Source organism: Solanum tuberosum, unplaced genomic scaffold (assembly GCF_000226075.1).
Source record: "Solanum tuberosum cultivar DM 1-3 516 R44 unplaced genomic scaffold, SolTub_3.0 scf00087, whole genome shotgun sequence".
In the NCBI taxonomy this organism is placed as follows: Eukaryota; Viridiplantae; Streptophyta; class Magnoliopsida; order Solanales; family Solanaceae; genus Solanum; species Solanum tuberosum.
Genome location: NW_006239017.1, coordinates 1,133,275 through 1,152,021, shown reverse-complemented (window position 1 = coordinate 1,152,021; position 18,747 = coordinate 1,133,275). Strand labels below are relative to the sequence as shown.

At 35.4% G+C, this 18,747-nt stretch overlaps 5 protein-coding genes across 5 annotated transcripts; all 5 read left to right on the top strand.

Annotated features, from left to right (window-relative positions):
• Positions 1-14: 14 nt before the first annotated feature.
• LOC102599478 (alcohol dehydrogenase-like 6) lies at positions 15-4,887 on the top strand. Its single transcript, XM_006347320.2, has 10 exons — positions 15-182; positions 297-433; positions 1,160-1,206; positions 1,688-2,010; positions 2,478-2,560; positions 2,669-2,744; positions 2,827-2,888; positions 3,951-4,046; positions 4,147-4,308; positions 4,425-4,887. The coding sequence occupies exons 1-10, from the start codon at positions 128-130 to the stop codon at positions 4,566-4,568; spliced, it is 1,185 nt and encodes a 394-aa protein (XP_006347382.1). The 5' UTR covers positions 15-127; the 3' UTR covers positions 4,569-4,887.
• Positions 4,888-5,752: 865 nt separating this feature from the next.
• Positions 5,753-9,763, top strand: LOC102599152 (coiled-coil domain-containing protein 12). The gene is made up of 4 exons (XM_006347319.2): positions 5,753-5,990; positions 6,663-6,795; positions 6,903-7,017; positions 9,502-9,763. Exons 1-4 carry the CDS (start codon positions 5,851-5,853, stop codon positions 9,561-9,563), a joined length of 450 nt encoding a protein of 149 aa, XP_006347381.1. The 5' UTR covers positions 5,753-5,850; the 3' UTR covers positions 9,564-9,763.
• Positions 9,764-10,817: 1,054 nt separating this feature from the next.
• On the top strand, positions 10,818-11,342 carry LOC107060647 (uncharacterized). The gene has a single exon (XM_015308751.1). It carries the CDS (start codon positions 10,818-10,820, stop codon positions 11,340-11,342), a length of 525 nt encoding a protein of 174 aa, XP_015164237.1.
• Positions 11,343-14,830: 3,488 nt separating this feature from the next.
• On the top strand, positions 14,831-15,355 carry LOC107060646 (uncharacterized). Its single transcript, XM_015308750.1, has one exon. The coding sequence runs from the start codon at positions 14,831-14,833 to the stop codon at positions 15,353-15,355; it is 525 nt and encodes a 174-aa protein (XP_015164236.1).
• A 2,592-nt stretch (positions 15,356-17,947) lies between these two features.
• On the top strand, positions 17,948-18,472 carry LOC107060645 (uncharacterized). The gene has a single exon (XM_015308749.1). The coding sequence runs from the start codon at positions 17,948-17,950 to the stop codon at positions 18,470-18,472; it is 525 nt and encodes a 174-aa protein (XP_015164235.1).
• The last annotated feature ends 275 nt before the right edge of the window (positions 18,473-18,747 follow it).

The following is an 18,747-nucleotide window of genomic DNA, read 5'->3' as shown; positions in this document are numbered from 1 at the left end:
TACCCACCCACCCACCCACCCATGAACTGATACCTCTACACTTCTCCTTCAAGTCTTTCAACACAAAAACTAAGTCCAAATCCTTCCTTCATTTGATTTGAGTACAAGTTGGCAGATTAAAAAGAAAATGTCCCTTACTGATTCAGTGCAGAACAAGCAGCCTGGTGTCATCACCTGTAAAGGTTGCATCTTTGAATACCCTTTATTTGTTTTTTTCACTTTCTTCTCTCTTTATCAAGAATCTGATATTGAATGAACCCCATTTTAATTTACTTGTGTGTATCTATTCCATTCAGCTGCTGTGGCATGGGGACCTGGAGAACCAATGGTGATAGAGGAAGTGGAATTGAGTCCACCTCAGTCAATGGAGATTCGTGTTAAGGTTGTCTGTACTTCTCTCTGTCGCAGCGATGTCACTGCTTGGTTGTCACAGGTTTGATCCTTTCTTTATCTCAAATTTTCCCCCATAGATCAACTATCTATTGCCAATTTTAGGATTGCATATACTAGGTGTCACTTAAATGTCAAAACCAAAATGCTTGGTAACTTGTCGTTTCATGTGCATAGAAGGAAATTTATATGCCTATTGAAGTTATAAGATTTACTGATCATAATAAAGAGGAACTATTTCTGCAAATATATTATTGGGTGTTCAATGTGGGGAATCTTGGACCTTCTTTTTTTTTTTGATGACCATGGTGTCCGGCGCACCTCGACTAATTCCGCGGGATACCTTCCACCTCCTACTAGCAACATGTACAAGATAACTCTGTCCACCAAGGCTACGACAAGGGTGAAGAATAACCTACTGGAAATGGTCTGCTTTATTAGAGATATAGTGAGGGTTTTAGCTTAAAAAACTATCAAGCTTTTCAAGATTGCAGTTTCATCTGAATCTCATTTGGGTTTCTGCAGAAACTAGTTCAATTCAATCTCATTGTGGGTTTTCCAAAGTAAAATCCTGAAATTTTAGGGGGTGGGGGGGTAGATGAGGGCATGTAAAACAGTAAAGGCTCAATCATGGCCACTATTTTCACTTTATCTACTCTTTTTCCTCATTTTGGCAAGTTTTATACTTCTTTGAGAGGAATCTACCAGAATTACTTTCTTATTCTTCAAATATTCACGCCCATTTGTGAAATTTGTTGTCGTTTTCCAGGCTCAGGCTTCTATATATCCTCGGATATTTGGTCATGAAGCATCAGGGTCAGTTTTCTATACCTACTCCTTCTATTTGAACGATAATGCTTCTTGTGTGTAGTTTAAGTATGTATCCTGCTTCTGATAGAAGACATTAAATGCATACTGGAAATTTTAAGAGATAATTCATAGTTTTGGTACATTTCTTGAGGTGATAATGCTTCTCCCCAAGGGACTCATGGTTACGTTGTGAGAAAGTACAAATGTTATTCTGTGTTGGAGTTCTCAATTTGTCAAGCATTAATGCTTTCATCTCTCGGTTTCATCACCCTAAGCGTCTTAGTTGACTTACTCATCAGATGCTCTATCCATAAGAAAAGCCTTCCATCATAGACTCTGGCATCCCTTAGTGTACCCCATAGAGTAAAATGAACATACCGCAAACTTCTGCTGCCACCTTGGAATGCAACAGATGTGGTTGATGGATTCAATATTTTGTCATTTCTGAACAGACAATCAAGCTTCATTCTTGTTACTAATTTTGCAGGATTGTTGAGAGTGTTGGGGAAGGAGTGACTGAATTTGTAGAAGGGGACCACGTGCTTACCTTATTTACTGGGGAATGCATGAGTTGCAGACACTGTACCTCAGGCAAAAGCAACATTTGCCAAGTTCTTGGATTGAAACGAGATGGTGTTATGCATGGTGATCAAAAGACGCGGTTCTCTATAAAAGGAAAGCCAGTTTATCATTATTGTGCTGTTTCAAGTTTTAGTGAATACACAGTCGTACACTCTGGTTGTGCGGTCAAGGTTAGTCCGATTGCGCCTTTGGATAAAATCTGCCTCCTTAGTTGTGGAGCGGCAGCAGGTAATTTGTGGAATGCTGTTCAATTCAATCGCAGCTGATCTTTTTATACTAGTACTTTACTACTTTTAAGATTCTTTTGCTGTTAAAAACTCTTGACCCAATTATGGAATTTAGCTACCCCTTTCTTATGGAAATGGTTCAATTCCTCATCATACATGTATGATTTTACTTAACTGTAGATGCTAAACCCATTCACATCAAAGAGGATTTTTTTGAGATGAAAGACAACTAGTATTCAACTTACCTTTGTTTGATCAAGAGAATTCTTACTTGATGGCATCATAGACAGTCTTGTTGTTTAAAATGTTTCTGTCAAAAGGTTAAATCCTTCTTTAGCTCTTAGATGTTACATTCATACTTAACCTATTTATATCTGTATAGCTTAGCAATCCATAATGTTAACTTATTGTTCAGAACATTCCAAATGTAGCATTATAAGGACCTCAAAATTGAAATGCAATGATCAGGTCTGGGTGCTGCTTGGAAGGTTGCAAATATCTCAGAAGGATCAAAGGTGGTCATTTTTGGTCTTGGGACTGTAGGACTTTCTGTAAGTACACTGATCCAAGCTGAAGAGTTGGCATAATATGGGCAAACTGTTTTCCTGGAGAAACTTGACAATGATAAATAATAAAATGCTTAGATATTGTGTTAATAGGTTGCACAAGGTGCTAAAATGCGGGGAGCATCTCAGATTATTGGTGTGGATATGATGCAAGAGAAATGCGAAAAAGGTATCACATGACAGACCTTTTACTGCAGTTGGAAAGTTGAAAAGTTTCCCTAGATTATTGATGTTCTTCCCTTCCTGTGCAGCAAAGGCTTTTGGAGTGACGGACTTTTTGAACCCAAAGGATACTGATGAACCCATTCCACAGGTGTTCTAATTTTCATGAAATATACAACAAAAACTTGTAAATTAGTTTCTTTCTCCCAACTAATTAGTCACAAGTCTTACCAATCATGTTAGCTGTCTTAAAGAACATTGGAGCATTACAACAACAATTACTACATCTCAGTATCACGCTAGTTAGGCCGACAATATGAATTTTCATAATCCATTTTCTGTATTTGGATATGTTTCATTGAAATACGCAATGATTTGTGGATTATCTAATGCTAGAAGTTTTCTGCATTTTCTAATTTCTATATGGTGCAAATCTCTAAACAGATTAAAAAGACTTCTAGCAAATACTAGACCTAATATAAGTTTACCAATATGATTAATCTCTAATCCAACTAGTTGGTATCGCCTATATTGGTCTTTTGCTTCCTTAAAGACTACATTTGAGTGGCCGTTGGTCTATAAAGACAATTTCCTTCTAGGTGGTCTTAGGTTTGCTTGATGAGAAGAGAAAAATTAGTTCCATTATCAAGTGCAAGACGCCTCTCTCTAACCCAAAACAACCAATTCCCTCCCTTTTTAACTCCTGGTATCATACTTACAAACTGGTACGTGATCAGATCATCCCAGACGACCTTCTCTTATTTTGTCCTCTGCGTGTGCTACTTACACATTCACTGGATGTGCTAATTGTTTTCAATCTTGTATGACCACATTTCCATATAAACATCTGCTTTGTACAACACTCATTTTATGGAGGGTTGGCCATTAGAGACCCAACATTCACTCTTCTTTAAATTGCTGGTCTTACTGATGTTCTGTTAAACTTGTCTCTCACTTTGATAAGTATCTTCGCATTGCATAACACTTCTGTAGTACTCGACAATTTCAACATCATATTTTAATCATATGTTTTATATTTGAATTGTCTCAATTTATGCACTGCAATCCTGTGTAACCTCACCTCAATTTCGTTCTTCTTATAAGGGATAAATTTGTAGAGTACTTTTTAAATAGCATACAAAATGGACTAGTTCTATTCATGCTCAGGTTGTGTGTTTCCTTCCATAAACTCCGAATACTATTTTCACTCCAGATTATAAATCGCCTAACTGGTGGAGGTGCAGACTATGCATTTGAATGTATTGGAGATACCGGAATGGTTACCACTGCTTTGCAGTCTTGTTGTGATGTAAGTATTAAGACGTCATTTCATGTACTCTTCGATATTCTCACAGAAATACATTTCTCTTTTTACTATTCAATTTTCTGTCGTCTCCTATTTGTGTTAGGGATGGGGCTTGACTGTCACACTTGGAGTACCCAAGCAGAATCCGGAGGTAACAGCTCATTTTGGACTTCTTCTTAACGGTAGAACATTGACAGGATCTCTATTTGGAGGATGGAAACCGAAGTCTGAAATTCCTTCATTAGTTGAAATGTACCTAAAGAAGGTAGATTGTTACACTGTTTCTTACAACTTGATGAAAAACCTTAAAGCATCGCGTTCATTTACAACAAACGACTTTCAACATTTGAATATTAAGCCATTGTGAGGTTTTGCTTGCAGGAAATCGAGTTAGATGACTTGATCACACATAATCTGCCATTTGAGGACATAAACACAGCTTTCGATCTGATGAAAAATGGGACTTGTTTGCGTTGCGTTATACACATGCCTGAAATAGAAGGTTTTCCAATGGCTGGCAACTAGTTGAAATTATTTCATGTTTTCTGTTACCCCAAAGTATAAATAGCCAATCACAGTGAACTACCAGAAATTTTGATGTTGTAGTATAGTGTATGACTGAGGGTCTTTCGAAACAACCTCTCTACCTCCATGAGGTAGTGGTAAGGTTTGCGTACCTCTACCCTCTCCAGACCCCACCTAGTGGGATTTCACGGGGCATTTGTTGTTATAGTATAGTATATGAAATCATTTCCTACCTTCTGTTATTTTTTGAGAGGACAATTTGAAATATCAAAATGCATTGACTGGTGAGAATTGATATGCAATGATATGGTTTCGACCATATAGTATAATACTTTTTTTAAAAAAAATTTGTTCATAAAAGTGGATTTTGCAATTGATAATTTATTTCATTATAAGGAAGAACTTTGGATGAATAACTTGAGTAATTGATGTGTCTACGACTACAAGAATTGCCAAACACACGAAAGACATCTGCAAAGTGCAATTCTTAAGGATACAAAAGAAAATGTATAAAGTTTTTGATGTTGTAGAAATTTTTTAGGGGTGTTTCATGGTTTGGTTAAGAATAAATCTAAATCGTCAAAAGAACTGTATCGATTAAATAAATTGATTTTGCTTTGATTTGGTTTTAAACTTTAAAAAATTGATAACATTTTGTTTTATTTCATTAAAAACAAACTCAATAAAAAATCGAACCAAAACAATAAGTTATATACATAAATCTTGTAATTATATATATATATATATATTTTTATTTTTTTTATAAAAGATAAAAAACACGCTTAAAATATCTCGTCTTTTTTTAATTTCATACTTGAACTATCACAACATATTTATTGAAATGCACTTGAAATATCAGTTGTTTGAGTTTGACAAAATTTTAGGTAGGAAACTCATATTATTTTTGAGTTAAAATATTATTTTTGCTTCCGCTTATAACTAATTAAATTATTTTATTTAGTACAATCAAGTTGCTAATACATACAATAAGGATTGTAGTGGAGTGGAATCAGAAGTTGCGGGGTTTGAAAATTGAAACCCTGATACAAAACTACCTTTGTTAGGGAGCATATATCTTAGTCCGTAGATAAGTTAATTGAGCTCCAAAGTACACACCAAATAAGAATAATTAAAAAAAAGGTAAAAAAAGAAAGAACAAAAATTAGCAAATACATATAAATTCAACTTTTCTGTCTCTTTTATTTACTCTGCAGAACCAGCGAGCGTTTTCCATAGTGATTTTGAGTTCGAATTTGGGAAATAGTTTAAAAATATATTGTGAATGTCGACGGAGGAGGAAAACGCCATAGAGGCGGCGGCAGCGGCGCGAAGGGAGAGGCTGAGAGCCCTCAGAGAAGCTCAAGAACTTCTTCAAACCCCTGACGATGATGGTAACAAGACTAACGAAGAGGAAGACGAAAAGTAAGCACTACCCGTTTGTTTATCCCTTTTTTCTTAGTTAATTTGATGTTAATTGAAAAGTTGGTGTTACCGTCGATTCTGGGTTCTGCAAAGATACCTTGCATTGTAGCTTTGTTGTCCGTAAGAGACAAATCCTTTCGTATTGGAACGAAATAGACCTGAATTGGGGTTGAAGCCCTAGCTCACTTGTTGAGCTCTCGGTCTTCGGCAGTTAAGGTGGAAGCCTCCCCTCCCCTCCACTCCCCTGAAGTAATTTTAGAAACAATAGACCTGAAGAGAGCAGAATGGAGAGGTTTCAAGTCCCTTCTTTTGCTTCTGGCTTCGAATATAGTGGTAACAATTCCAGTGCATAAGCTACTTTATAGATAGGGTGAACAGCAAGCAGCCCCTTGTACATGAAACTAAATCTGTCTGGCTAATATGTGGAAAGGGGCAAGCCAAAACTGACTTCTGAGCCAAGGGTCTATCAGAAACGGACTCTCTACTCCATAAAGGTAGGGGTAAGGTCTATGTACAGTCTTACACCCACCCTCCACAGATCCCACTTGTGAGATCTCATTGGGTATGTTGTTGTTGTAGTGTACTAATGAATAGAGCAGGCGAATTGAGTTTACCAATAACTGACTCAGGACTAGTTTTGGCATAGTATTGATTGGTTGATATATATTACAGTGATGTCCAAATGAAGTTCCGCAATTACCTGCCACATGACAAGCAGCTTCAAGAAGGCAAAGTCACTCCGCCAGTACTCCCAAAGTTCGAAGATCCTATTGCGACTCTACCTCCTCCTGAAGAGAAGAAAGAGGTGCTTCAGTGATTGCACTATTTATTTCCTTCTGTTTTCTTCCTCATTTTCAGATTCATATTAGTTGTGTTTACTGTCATGACTTTTCTTTGGTTAAATTTTATCAGGATCCATTTCTAAATATTGTCCCCAAGAAGCCAAATTGGGACCTGCGACGGGATGTGCAAAAGAAACTTGAAAAGCTTGAGAAACGTACCATGAAGGCACTCACTCAACTTATGGGTACGTTTTTTCTGCTGATGATTCGCTTGTGTGTAATTTGACTCTCAAGTATGTAATTGCCTTGTTCCATAACTTTTTTTTGGTAAAGTCTTGTTCCATAGGATTTGTTAAAAGTAATGTAAATAGAAAAAGAAAATCATGAGATTACATTTTGATCTCTTGAAGTCAGTCTTAGCTGAGATTGTTCCTTGTACTTCTGTTGTTTGTAAGAGTAAGAACATCTAACAGGACATGACACAAATAATTATTCCAAGATATATCTCCCTTCATAAAAAACTCTCATGATGGCCCATTTATACCCCCAGTAGGTTTACTTGCAGTGGTTGGGACTTTGCTTTAGGCAAGCTATTGGTTGCACCACTTGGATGCTCCTTTGTGAGTTGAGAGAACTTCAGTAGCACTGATCTGTGAAGTTGTTCTGTGAGGAGACTCTTAATATTGTTTGCTGCCATCTTCATCTGGTCTGATCTCATGAATGTGATTACACTCACTTTTTCGTTTTAGGAGGAAGAAGGATAGTGATTGCCTTCTTACTTTTGTGGTGTAAAAATATAGGCTATGCAAGATGGTTCCCATTTTTAGGTTGAACAATGATAAATGCCATCACCACTTAATATCGAACTAGTTCAGGTTGGCTACAAAAATCTTCTATATCATGTCCACTTCATGTTAAGGTTGAAGTTTAATTTTAATTCTGAGTAATGTTTTTTCAAAGCAAAAAGTGCAAAAAAGTGATGAAGGGCATATTAGTAAAAGAGAAACATTACATACAGAAACAAATAAGGAATAGGAGTGACATGCTCTTATAGCTATACGAATGTCATGACATATTTACGTGCACAAGTTCGGTTCAATAGGCTTGGTCAGTTTCTAAAGTTTTTATAACGTTCCTAGGTGGTGCTGCATATGGTTACTCCTTATTTCTGAGTCTGTTGCTCCTTCAATGCTGGTCACTGTGGTTTCCCTCTATGTTGATGACACTTTCTGTGTTGATCCACTTTTTGATTCTGTGCTCGGCTATTTTCAGTCAGTGTCTATGATGCCAGCCTTTTGGTGCTCTGAATCCTGAAAATGGGCTACACCTTTGGTCCCACTTATTTTTCTAGGGCTATAGCTCATTAGGTAACTGTGGATCATTTAGTAAGATCTTCTTCTAATCAAATTGGGTTTCCTTGGAGCCTTTCTCTTCTAAGCCTGGTTGTGAGTTGTGACCCCCCTAATCGTTTCCAAGTTATATAGCTTAATTTTTTATGAATAAAAGTAATTTATTAATAATATCTTAGTACCAAGCTGGTACTAAGCAAGTACAAAAAGAAAGCTGGATAGAATCGTAGCTGCAAGGATTCCCAGAAAATCAGCTTCAATGCAAGAAAATGTAACTATTAACACAAACAATAATCTTTTAAACAAAATAATGGTAAAAACTGTAGTTAAGTTATACTCATCAAATCATGTCAATCAAGCTAGAAAAATATTTTTAAGGTTTTGTTTAGATGAAACAATGTAGTCTATATTTTTAAGTAGTTCTCGTACAGTTAATTATTATTTTTTCCTAGTCCTAATCACTGAAGTTTAGTCATCACGATTTCTTAACCATTAATATATCACTTTGTTTTATATTATTACATAGTTATGAGCTCTTAATGACAGAGCCCATCGGTGAAGAACCAAAGAGATGCATGGTTTAGCTCAACCTAGACTTGGTGAGATTTATGGCATAAACGTGCTTTAAGCGGGCCTTTCAACAATATTGTCTGCAAGTGACCCTGATGATAGCAAAAAGAATAGTATTGTGGCATTAATTTTGTACTCCACGTTCTGCCAATACATTTTATTTTCATAGCACCTGTGGAGGGTTACATACCTATCATTACGCTTTAGGCAAGTCAGCTTTCTACTTAAAGTCTAGCAAACATTTGGCCTAGATTGAACTGCTGTAGGTTGTATCAGACAAGTCACAAGAGCGCATGTCCAGTTGGAGCCACTATTGACTTTTGAGATGCCATACGAAACCAATGCGAAATTAACATCGTCTAATCCAAATAATTCTGAAATACTCTCCCTTTCTTTACTAAAATCCTTTGTATATTAGAAGTTAAAGGGGAATCTTAGTAATCTTAGTTGATTGGGTCCTCAACTTTCACCTTTTTGGCGAGGGGTTGATCCCTACTTTATAATCCCATCCCGGATTTCCCCTACCCCTTCCCTTGTGTTATTTTCTTAAAAACCAAAGTGTGATCAAGAAAATGCATCTTTGGCAGATTATGGAATAGTTTTCTTGAAAATCTAACCTGGAATGCTTTTAATCTTATCTTGATCTTTTACCTAGGTTTGAAGGTCTATTAGTTATTTTTTCTTTTTTTAATGAATAAGATTGAAGCATATTATTTTATTGACTTTGAGGCAATATGTTTCATGTGTTAGTTTTGTTTCAGCTACCCAACTTTGAAACTTTCTTGACTTGTCTACATTGATATTTTGTAGAGGAAGAAGAAAAAAAGAGGAAGATAGCTGAAGAAGAGGATACTGAAAATGGTGGAGATTAGATAGATGTGCACCAGTAATTCAAAACATTGTGGTTTTGGATAAGACACAAGTGATGTATGAGTATTATGTTTATTACATCTAGTCTTTTTGACTGTGAGACGTTGTAGCGAGTGTTGTGAAGAATATGAATACAGGTTAAATGTCCAGAATACATTCGTAAACTTTTGTTAAATACGAGAATCATCTGATCTTTTTTATATACTGGCTATACTAAGAGAAAATAAACTAGCCTCTTAACATTTGTAGATGTTGAGAATTGTATGCTTGGATCTGTTGGGACACTTGGACCATCTCCAACCCACCTCTATTTTACTCTCCATTCTCTATATTTTTGAGAGTAAAATAGAGAATGGGCACTCCAACCCACATCCATATCACTCTCTATTCTTTAAATTTAGAGAGTTGAATAGTAGTTCTTCAAATTTGGTTCACCTCGAAGAAATAGCTTATGTACATGCTAGGTAAATACGTACTGGCAAATAGCTTATGTACATGCTAGGTAAATACGCACTGGCTTGTTCGAAAAGGAAACAAAAAGAAGGGAAGTCTGTCAGACAGCCATGAGACCATCTTAGGCCTGAGATCAGGTCTAAGAACGATCATCTACTGCAACAACAGCTCAAGGAGCCATGGTTGGCTGTTAATCACGCTCTGGTCACATGGCCTTGCCTCATCAACCAGACTTGGTTTCCTGTCTCCTTAGAAATAAAGGATTCAGTGGTACGAGCCTATAGAACAGATCCTGTTCAAGTAAGGTCGTGACATATGCTCCTGGTAAGAAGCCTCATAAAGCTGGAGCTTATGTGTTGCACTGCCGATGTGGGAACAATCTATTGGCCCCTGACACAGCTACGCTGGCTACTACGCAATCTCTAAGGCTAAAGTGCAATAAAAGTAATAAAATTTATGTCAGATTTCAGTTTTTGATTTGTTATAGAAAAAATAATAATTATGCATTAATTTTATTTTAACGTGTAGATAGTTAATTTCGTAGAAACCGTTCCAATTCCCAGTAGGCAGTTTTTCCTCTTGCCATGAACTCCATAATAAATTAGGAAAGAAAAAATTTAAAAAAAAGATATAAACCAATCAAAAATTATAAAAATTGGAAATTTCATATTCCGAGTCATTAAAGAAAAATAAGAAAACAATTCCCATTCCGAATTACAGAAGGAAACAAGAAGTCTCTCCCTATAAATTCACTTCCAAAGCTCATTCAATTGACAAATCAATCTCTAGTAGAGTCTGCAATAATGGCTCCAATCAAAGTGACAGAAATTAATTCAGAGGAACGCCACGCAATGCTCTCAGAGTTTATAAAATCAATAGCATTCAAGAGACAACAGATAACAAAAGTATTCCAAAAGGGCGATGAAGTTGAAGTGGCAAGTCAAGTATATGGCTTCATAGGTTCTTACTACGAAGCAACTATTGTTTATCCCATTGGCGCTTATCATTACAAAATCAAGTATAAAACTCTGTTGACTGATGATGAATCCGGGCCACTGGAAGAGATGGTCAGTGCAGCAGTGATCCGCCCTGCTCCCCCTCATCAAGATAAAACAATGTCAGAAAACGGATTCCATCTGTATGATATGGTTGATGTGTTTGCCAACGATGGATGGTGGTTTGGATTTATCAGTGGGAAAATTGGAGAAGAGTACTATGTCTACTTCCCTACAACTGCGGATAACATTGCATACCCTCGTCATCTGTTGAAATATCATCAAGAATGGGCTAATGGCAAGTGGATATATCTTCCCAAAACAAGGAATTAGGAAAGATGATTTTTTTAACCTATTTTTATGTGAATTATTAATCTAAGTTTAGTTGCAAAATTGTTACATATGCTGATAAAATATTTTGATTTTCTAATGGCTGCAACCATTTGATTTTTCTCTCTTTCCTTTTCTTATGATGTGCTTCATCCCCCCCCCCCCCCGGAATTGACACATTCCATACTTATAGGATCAAAACATATAGATATAGTGTTTGCAGAACATTTAAATATATCATATAAATTTAAAACTGAAAGTGTTGGTCCACATTCTGGCTTGCAAACAAAAAAGAAAGTAAGTCTGTCAGACAGCGATAAGACCATCTTAGGCCCGAGATCAGGTCTAAGAATGATCATCTGCACCACAATCTCAAGGAGCCACTGTTAATCGCGCTCTGGCATATCACACTAAACAAACTCCAATTCTCAACTTACTTTTCTAGTCTTTGTTTCTTTATAGGAAAAAAAAAGTAAATAATAATGATGTACTACTGTCACTCGTCCCAAATTAACTGTCACATTTGGAATTCAGAACTAAAATTAATAATTATTTCTAACCATTCCCTTAATATAAATAAAAATGCAAGTATTTAAGAAGAAAAAATCAGTCTACTCATCATATCCCGAAAGTTTTCCAAATTACAATAATTTCCATTTCTCTTTCACCCGATACATAAATATGTTTCAGATTCATAGTGATTTAGGTTTGAAATAATTAAGGTTATGTATCAACAATAACATTTGTATCAGATACATTATTCACAAACAAAGTTGTAATGTATATGATAGAAGTGAAGTGATGTATTCGAATGTTAAAAGAGAGAAGGAAAAAGGGGATTTTCATAATTAATTCAAATGGTAGAGATTTCTAAAGATTATGTTATCTTAAAAGAACTCCCATCACAATTTTTTTCTCCTTGCCATAGTTCAAGTTCCTAGCAAATTAGGAAAGTAAGAAAATATATTAACAAATTAAAAATATAAAAATAGGAAATTTCTATTCCGAGTCATTCCAGGAAAAACAAAAAGAAAACAGGAAAAGAATTCTCTGCCTATAAATTCAATACCAAAGCCTCATAGTTCCTCACTTTTTCATTCAATTGAAATCAATCAATCAATCAATCTCCAGTAGAGTCCACAAAATGGCCCGAATCAACGTGACAGAAATGAACTCAGAGCAACTCCATCAATCAAGAATGGCAATGCTCTCAGAGTCAATCAAATCAATAGCATTCAAGAAACAACAGATAACGAAAGAATTCAAAAAGGGTGATGAAGTTGAAGTGGCAAGTCAAGAATTAGGCTTCATAGGCTCTTACTACGCAGCAGCTATTATTTGTTCCAGTGGCGATGATTACTACAGAATCAAGTACAAGACTCTGTTGACAGATGATGAATCTGAGCCGCTAGAGGATGTTTTCTTTGCAGCCGAGATCTGCCCTGTTCCACATAATCAAGATGAAACAAAGTCAGAAAATGGATTCCGTCTATACGATATGGTTGATGTATTTGACAACGATGGATGGTGGTTCGGATTTATCAGTGCGAAAGTTGGAGATGAGTACTATGTCTACTTCCCTACAACTGGAGATAACATTGCATATCCTCCTCATGTGTTGAGATTTCATCAAGAATGGTCTAATGGCAAGTGGATATTTCTACCAAGACAAGGAAAGATTTTCAACTTGTACTAATCTTGATTTCAACAAGTTCTTGATTTACTGTAATTTGATATGAATGCGACTTGTTAATCATTCTCTTTATACCAATTCATCAAGTTTAGTCGCAAATTGTTATATTGATGATTAAGACTTTGATATACTGTATAGTGAGAAACGAGAATATATGAATTTGTTACTCTGTTTTAGAGTTGAATTATGCTGTATAATAATATGCATTACGTTTATGTCAGTTTTAGTTAAGACTACGTTTCAACAACCCTTTTAGGCTTCAAATTGACGATATCCATAGGCTGAATGTTGAATTGGCAAAAATAAAGTCGAGACAATCATTCTGGGCTATATTTGATACATTAGAAAGTGTTAAAGACAGCCGTGAGACATCTTAGACCTGCAAACAGATCCAAAGTTCTCAAACTTCCTAAATACGCAGATGAAGAAAACAGGAAACCGTTTTTTCTTTCTGTGCTTGTTCAAGAGGAAAACAAAAAGAATGGGAGTCTGTCAGACAGCCATGGGACCATCCTAGGCCTGAGATCAGGGTCTAAGAACGATCATCTACTACAACCACAGCTCGACGAGCAATGGTTGACTGTTAATCACGCTCTGGTCACATGGCCATGCTTCATCAACCAGACTTGGTTTCCTGTCTCCTTAGAAATCAAGGATACAGTGGTACGAGCCTATAGAACAGATCCTGTTCAAGTAAGGTCGTGACATATGCTCACGGTATGAAGCCTCATAAAGCTGGAGCTTATGTATTGCACTACCGATGTGGGAACAATATGTTGGCCCCCAACGCAGCTTTGCTGACTATTATGCAATCTCTAAGGCTCAAATGCAATAAAATTTGTGTCAGATTTCAGTTTTAGCTTCGTTATAGAAAAAATAATAATTATGCACTACTTTATTTTAAGGTGTAGACAATTATTTTCGTAGAAATTATTCCAATTCTGATAGAAACCCCTCAATCCCCATTACTCCCCAACACAATTAGGAAAGTAGTCATGCGTAGTCTAAGAGTTTTACAAAGTTTGGAAGCCACTTGCCTTAAAACGAACTCCAAAAGTTAGTTTCTTGACGCCTTATCGGATACCGGGTCAAGGAGACCTCGAATTCAAATTCCGACGATTTCATTGAGTCCGAAATGTCTTTACTGAATAAAAACAACAAAAAACACAAAGAGAGACGCAAGTATTTCGTATCTCGAAGAACAATAGAAAATACAAAGAGAGACAAGCATCTCGTATCTCTTAGAACAACCTTTTTTGCATATAAAAGATATATTATCCCCTATCTACTTATTACTAGATCTCCTATTATATAATAGATAATAACTATTTAGGATAAGGATAGATAACTTCTAGTAACCATAAGGAACTTCCAAATAACTCCTAATAACCGTAAGTAACTGCTCAACGCTCCATGGGTTAAACCTTCAAAAATTACAGAAGATGCAAATCATTATCTTCTCTTATCTTTCTTCGCTTCTTCCTCCTTGAATAAGTACGGTACGTGCCTTGTCAAATTCTCAGTGGAAAAAGTTCCATCACAGTGTTTCCTCTTGTGCCATATTTCAATTCCATAATAAATTAGGAAAGAAAAAAAGAAGATATAAACCAATCAAAAATATAAAAATTGGAAATTCCTATACCGAGTCATTAAAGGAAAACCAAAAAATAAACAGGAAAACAATTCCCATTCCTAATTAGCGAGGAAACAAGAATTATCTCCCTATAAATTCACTTGAAAAGCCTCATAGTTTCTCATTCAATTCGATTCAATTCAATCTTCAGTAGAGTCTGCAATAATGGCCCCAATTAAAGTGACAGAAATTAATTCAGAGGAACGCCACACAATGCTCTCAGAGTTTATAAAATCAGTAGCTTTCAATAGACAACAGATAACAAAAGTATTCCAGAAGGGCGATGAAGTTGAAGTGGCAAGTCAAGTATACGGCTTCATAGGTTCTTACTACGATGCAACTATTCTTTCTCCTGTCGGCGCTTATCATTACAGAATCAAGTACAAGACTCTGTTGACTGATGATGAATCCGCGCCACTGGAAGAGATGGTCAGTGCAGCAGTGATCCGCCCTGTTCCCCCTCATCAAGATGAAACAATGTCAGAAAACGGATTCCTCCTGTACGATATTGTTGATGTGTTTGCTAACGATGGATGGTGGTTTGGATTTATCAGTGGGAAAATTGGAGAAGAGTACTATGTCTATTTCCCTACAACTGCGGATAACATTGCATATCCTCATCATGTGTTGAGATTTCATCAAGAATGGGTTAATGGCAAGTGGAAATATCTTCCCAAAACAAGGAATTAGGAAAGCCGCCCTTTCTTTCTGGGCTTGTCAAAGAGGAAATCGGAAATAAAAAAGAAGAGGAGTCTGTCAGACAGCCATGGGACCATCCTAGGCCTGAGGATCAGGTCTAAGAACGATCATCTACTGCAACCACAGCTCGAGGAGCCATGGTAGGCTGTTAGTCACGCTCTGGTCACATGGCCATATACTTCATCAACCAAACTTGGTTTCCTGTCTCCTTAGAAGTCAAGGATTCAATGGTACGAGCCTATAGAACAGATCCTGTTCAAGTAAGGTCGTGTCATATGTTCCTGGTATGAAGCCTCATAAAGCTGGAGCTTATGTGTTGCACTACCGATGTGGGAACAATATGTTGGCCCCCGACGCAGCTTCGCTGACTATTATGCAATCTCTAAAGCTCAAATGCAATAGAATTTGTGTCAGATTTCAGTTTTAGATTCGCTATAGAAAAAATAATAATTATCCACTAATTTATTTTAAGGTGTAGACAATTATTTTCGTAGAAATTATTCCAATTCTGATAGAAACTGAGGTTTTATATAGGATAAAAACAACACAAAATACAAAGAGAGACACAAGTATCTCGTATCTCGAAGAACAATAGTAAATACAAAGAGAGACAAGTATCTCGTATCTCTTAAAACAACTTTTTCTGCATATAAAATATATATTACCCCCTGTCTACTTGTGAAAAATTTTAAGATGGTAGAGGAACAACCAACAATAGTTATGTGAGGTTCCACTCAATTTTTGATATTTGAATTTGTGGATCTATTTGTACAAATGGACCCATAAATCCAAGTGTCAAAAATTGAATGGAGCCTCACACAACTATTGTTGGGTGTGTGTGGCTCCATTCAATAGTTGTCTGTACTCTTTTATCTCCATTTATACATTTTTACCTTCCACTCACCACCCCGAGTGTTCTCCTCATCCGTGCCCCTATTCTTTTTTCCTTTTCTTTACTTTTGTCTTTTTCATTTTTTTTTTCATAAAATGCAGTTCTTTAAAAATGGAAATGTGAAAGATGATAAAAATATATTCTTTCTTTTGGTAATTGGAAAAAAGTTAAAACTAAAAGACAATAAATGATATATTAAAGCATGCACTTATATACAAAGAAAATAAATGAGGTCGATACGGTATAATAGAAGTTAATTTATTTTATTTGACTAATTTTTATTCACAAAATTTCTAAGAATATTTAATCGTAACTAAATATTAATGAAAATACTAGAATTAGATATGATTGATTCAGCTTAAGTAGTTTGTAGATTTACGTACTTAAAAATACTTTTTAAGTGCTTAAGTTGAATTTAGAAATAAAAAGATAAAAATATTGAAGCAAAGATAATGTATTTTATTAAAAAGAATATTGATAAATAACTTATTTGTTGGAATAACTAAAATGTCTTTAAAATTGTTAATATTAAAAAATAAACTTATTATCCAATATTTTTAATATTATCAAACAAACACAAAACACAAATAATAGTATTAAATTAAGTCAAAACTCAAATTAATTGTGTTTCATTCACTTTAGAATATAAATTAATTAGATGCAAATATTTTTAATAAATATGAACAATTTATCTAAATAGCATGCAATAATTAGCAATTTGACTAAAAAATAAATTTCTCCATAACTACTTATTCAAAAATAACAAGCAAACTCATAAATAAAAATAAGAAAAAAAAGGACCTTTTTTCCTTTCTGTTTCGATTTTATTTTGTAAGACAAATCTAAAATATGGCATTTGGCCTTTTCAGTTAAAAAATAAATAAATTGTAAGACAAATCTGTAAAATAAAATGAAGTATTTGTACCATGAATTCAATCTAAAATTGTTTTTTTTTAATTGTATTTGGAAGTTTTTTTATTTATTTATTAGATAGAAAAATGAAAAAGAAAAAAAAAATGAAAAAAGAAGAGGGTGGGTTCCAGGTGGGTGGATAAGGAAACTGGGTGATAGGAGGTAAAAGAGTACAAATGGACCCACAAATCCAAATGTCAAAAATTGAGTGGAACCTCACACAACTACTGTTGGTTGTGCCTCTACCATCTTAAAATTTTTCGTCTACTTATTACCAGATCTCCTATTATATAATAGATAACTAAAACTACTTCATAACTATTTAGGATAAGGACGGATAACTTCTACTAACCATAAGGAACTTCCAAATAACTCCTAATAACCGTAAGTAACTGCTCAACGGTCCATGGGTTAAATCTTCAGAAATTACAGAAGATGCAAATCATTATCTTCTCTGATCTTTCTTCGCTTCTTCATCCTTGAATAAGTACGGTACGTGCCTCGTCAAATTCTCAATGGGAAAAGTTCCATCACAGTGTTTCCTCTTGTGCCATATTTCAAGTCCATAATAAATTAGGAAAGAAAAAAAAAGATATAAACCAATCAAAAATATAAAAATTGGAAATTCCTATTCCGAGTCATTAAAGGAAAACCAAAAGTAAAAGGAAAACAGTTCCCATTCCTAATTACCGAAGGAAACAAGAACTATCTCCCTATAAATTCACTTCCAAAGCCTCATAGTTTCTCATTCAATTCAATCTTCAGTAGAGTCTGCAATAATGGCCCCAATCAAAGTGACAGAAATTAATTCAGAGGAACGCCACACAATGCTCTCAGAGTTTATAAAATTAATAGCATTCAAGAGACAACAGATAACAAAAGTATTCCAAAAGGGCGATGAAGTTGAAGTGGCAAGTCAAGTATATGGCTTCATAGGTTCTTACTACGATGAAACTATTCTTTCTCCCGTTGGCGCTTATCATTACAGAATCAAGTACAAGACTCTGTTGACTGATGATGAATCCGCGCCACTGGAAGAGATGGTCACTGCAGCAGTGATCCGCCCTGTTCCTCCTCATCAAGATGAAACAATTTCAGAAAATGGATTCCGCCTGCACGATATGGTTGATGTGTTTGCTAACGATGGATGGTGGTTTGGATTTATCAGTGGGAAAATTGGAGAAGAGTACTATGTCTATTTCCCTACAACTGCGGATAACATTGCATATCCTCGTCATGTGTTGAGATTTCATCAAGAATGGGTTAATGGCAAGTGGAAATATCTTCCCAAAATAAGGAATTAGGAAAGATTAATTTTTTTTTTACCTATTTTTAATTGATTTAGGAATGTGACTTATTAATCTAAGTTTAGTTGCAAATTGTAATAAATGCTGATAAAATATTTTGATTTTCTAATGGTTGCAACCATTTGAGTTTTCTCTCTTTCTTTTCTTATGATCTGTTTTTGACACTTTCCTTACTTATTTGATCAAAACATATAGTTATACTGTTTGCAAAACATCTAGATTTAAGGTGAAGATCATCAATTTCTTAGAAACCATCCCAATTCCCACTCAAA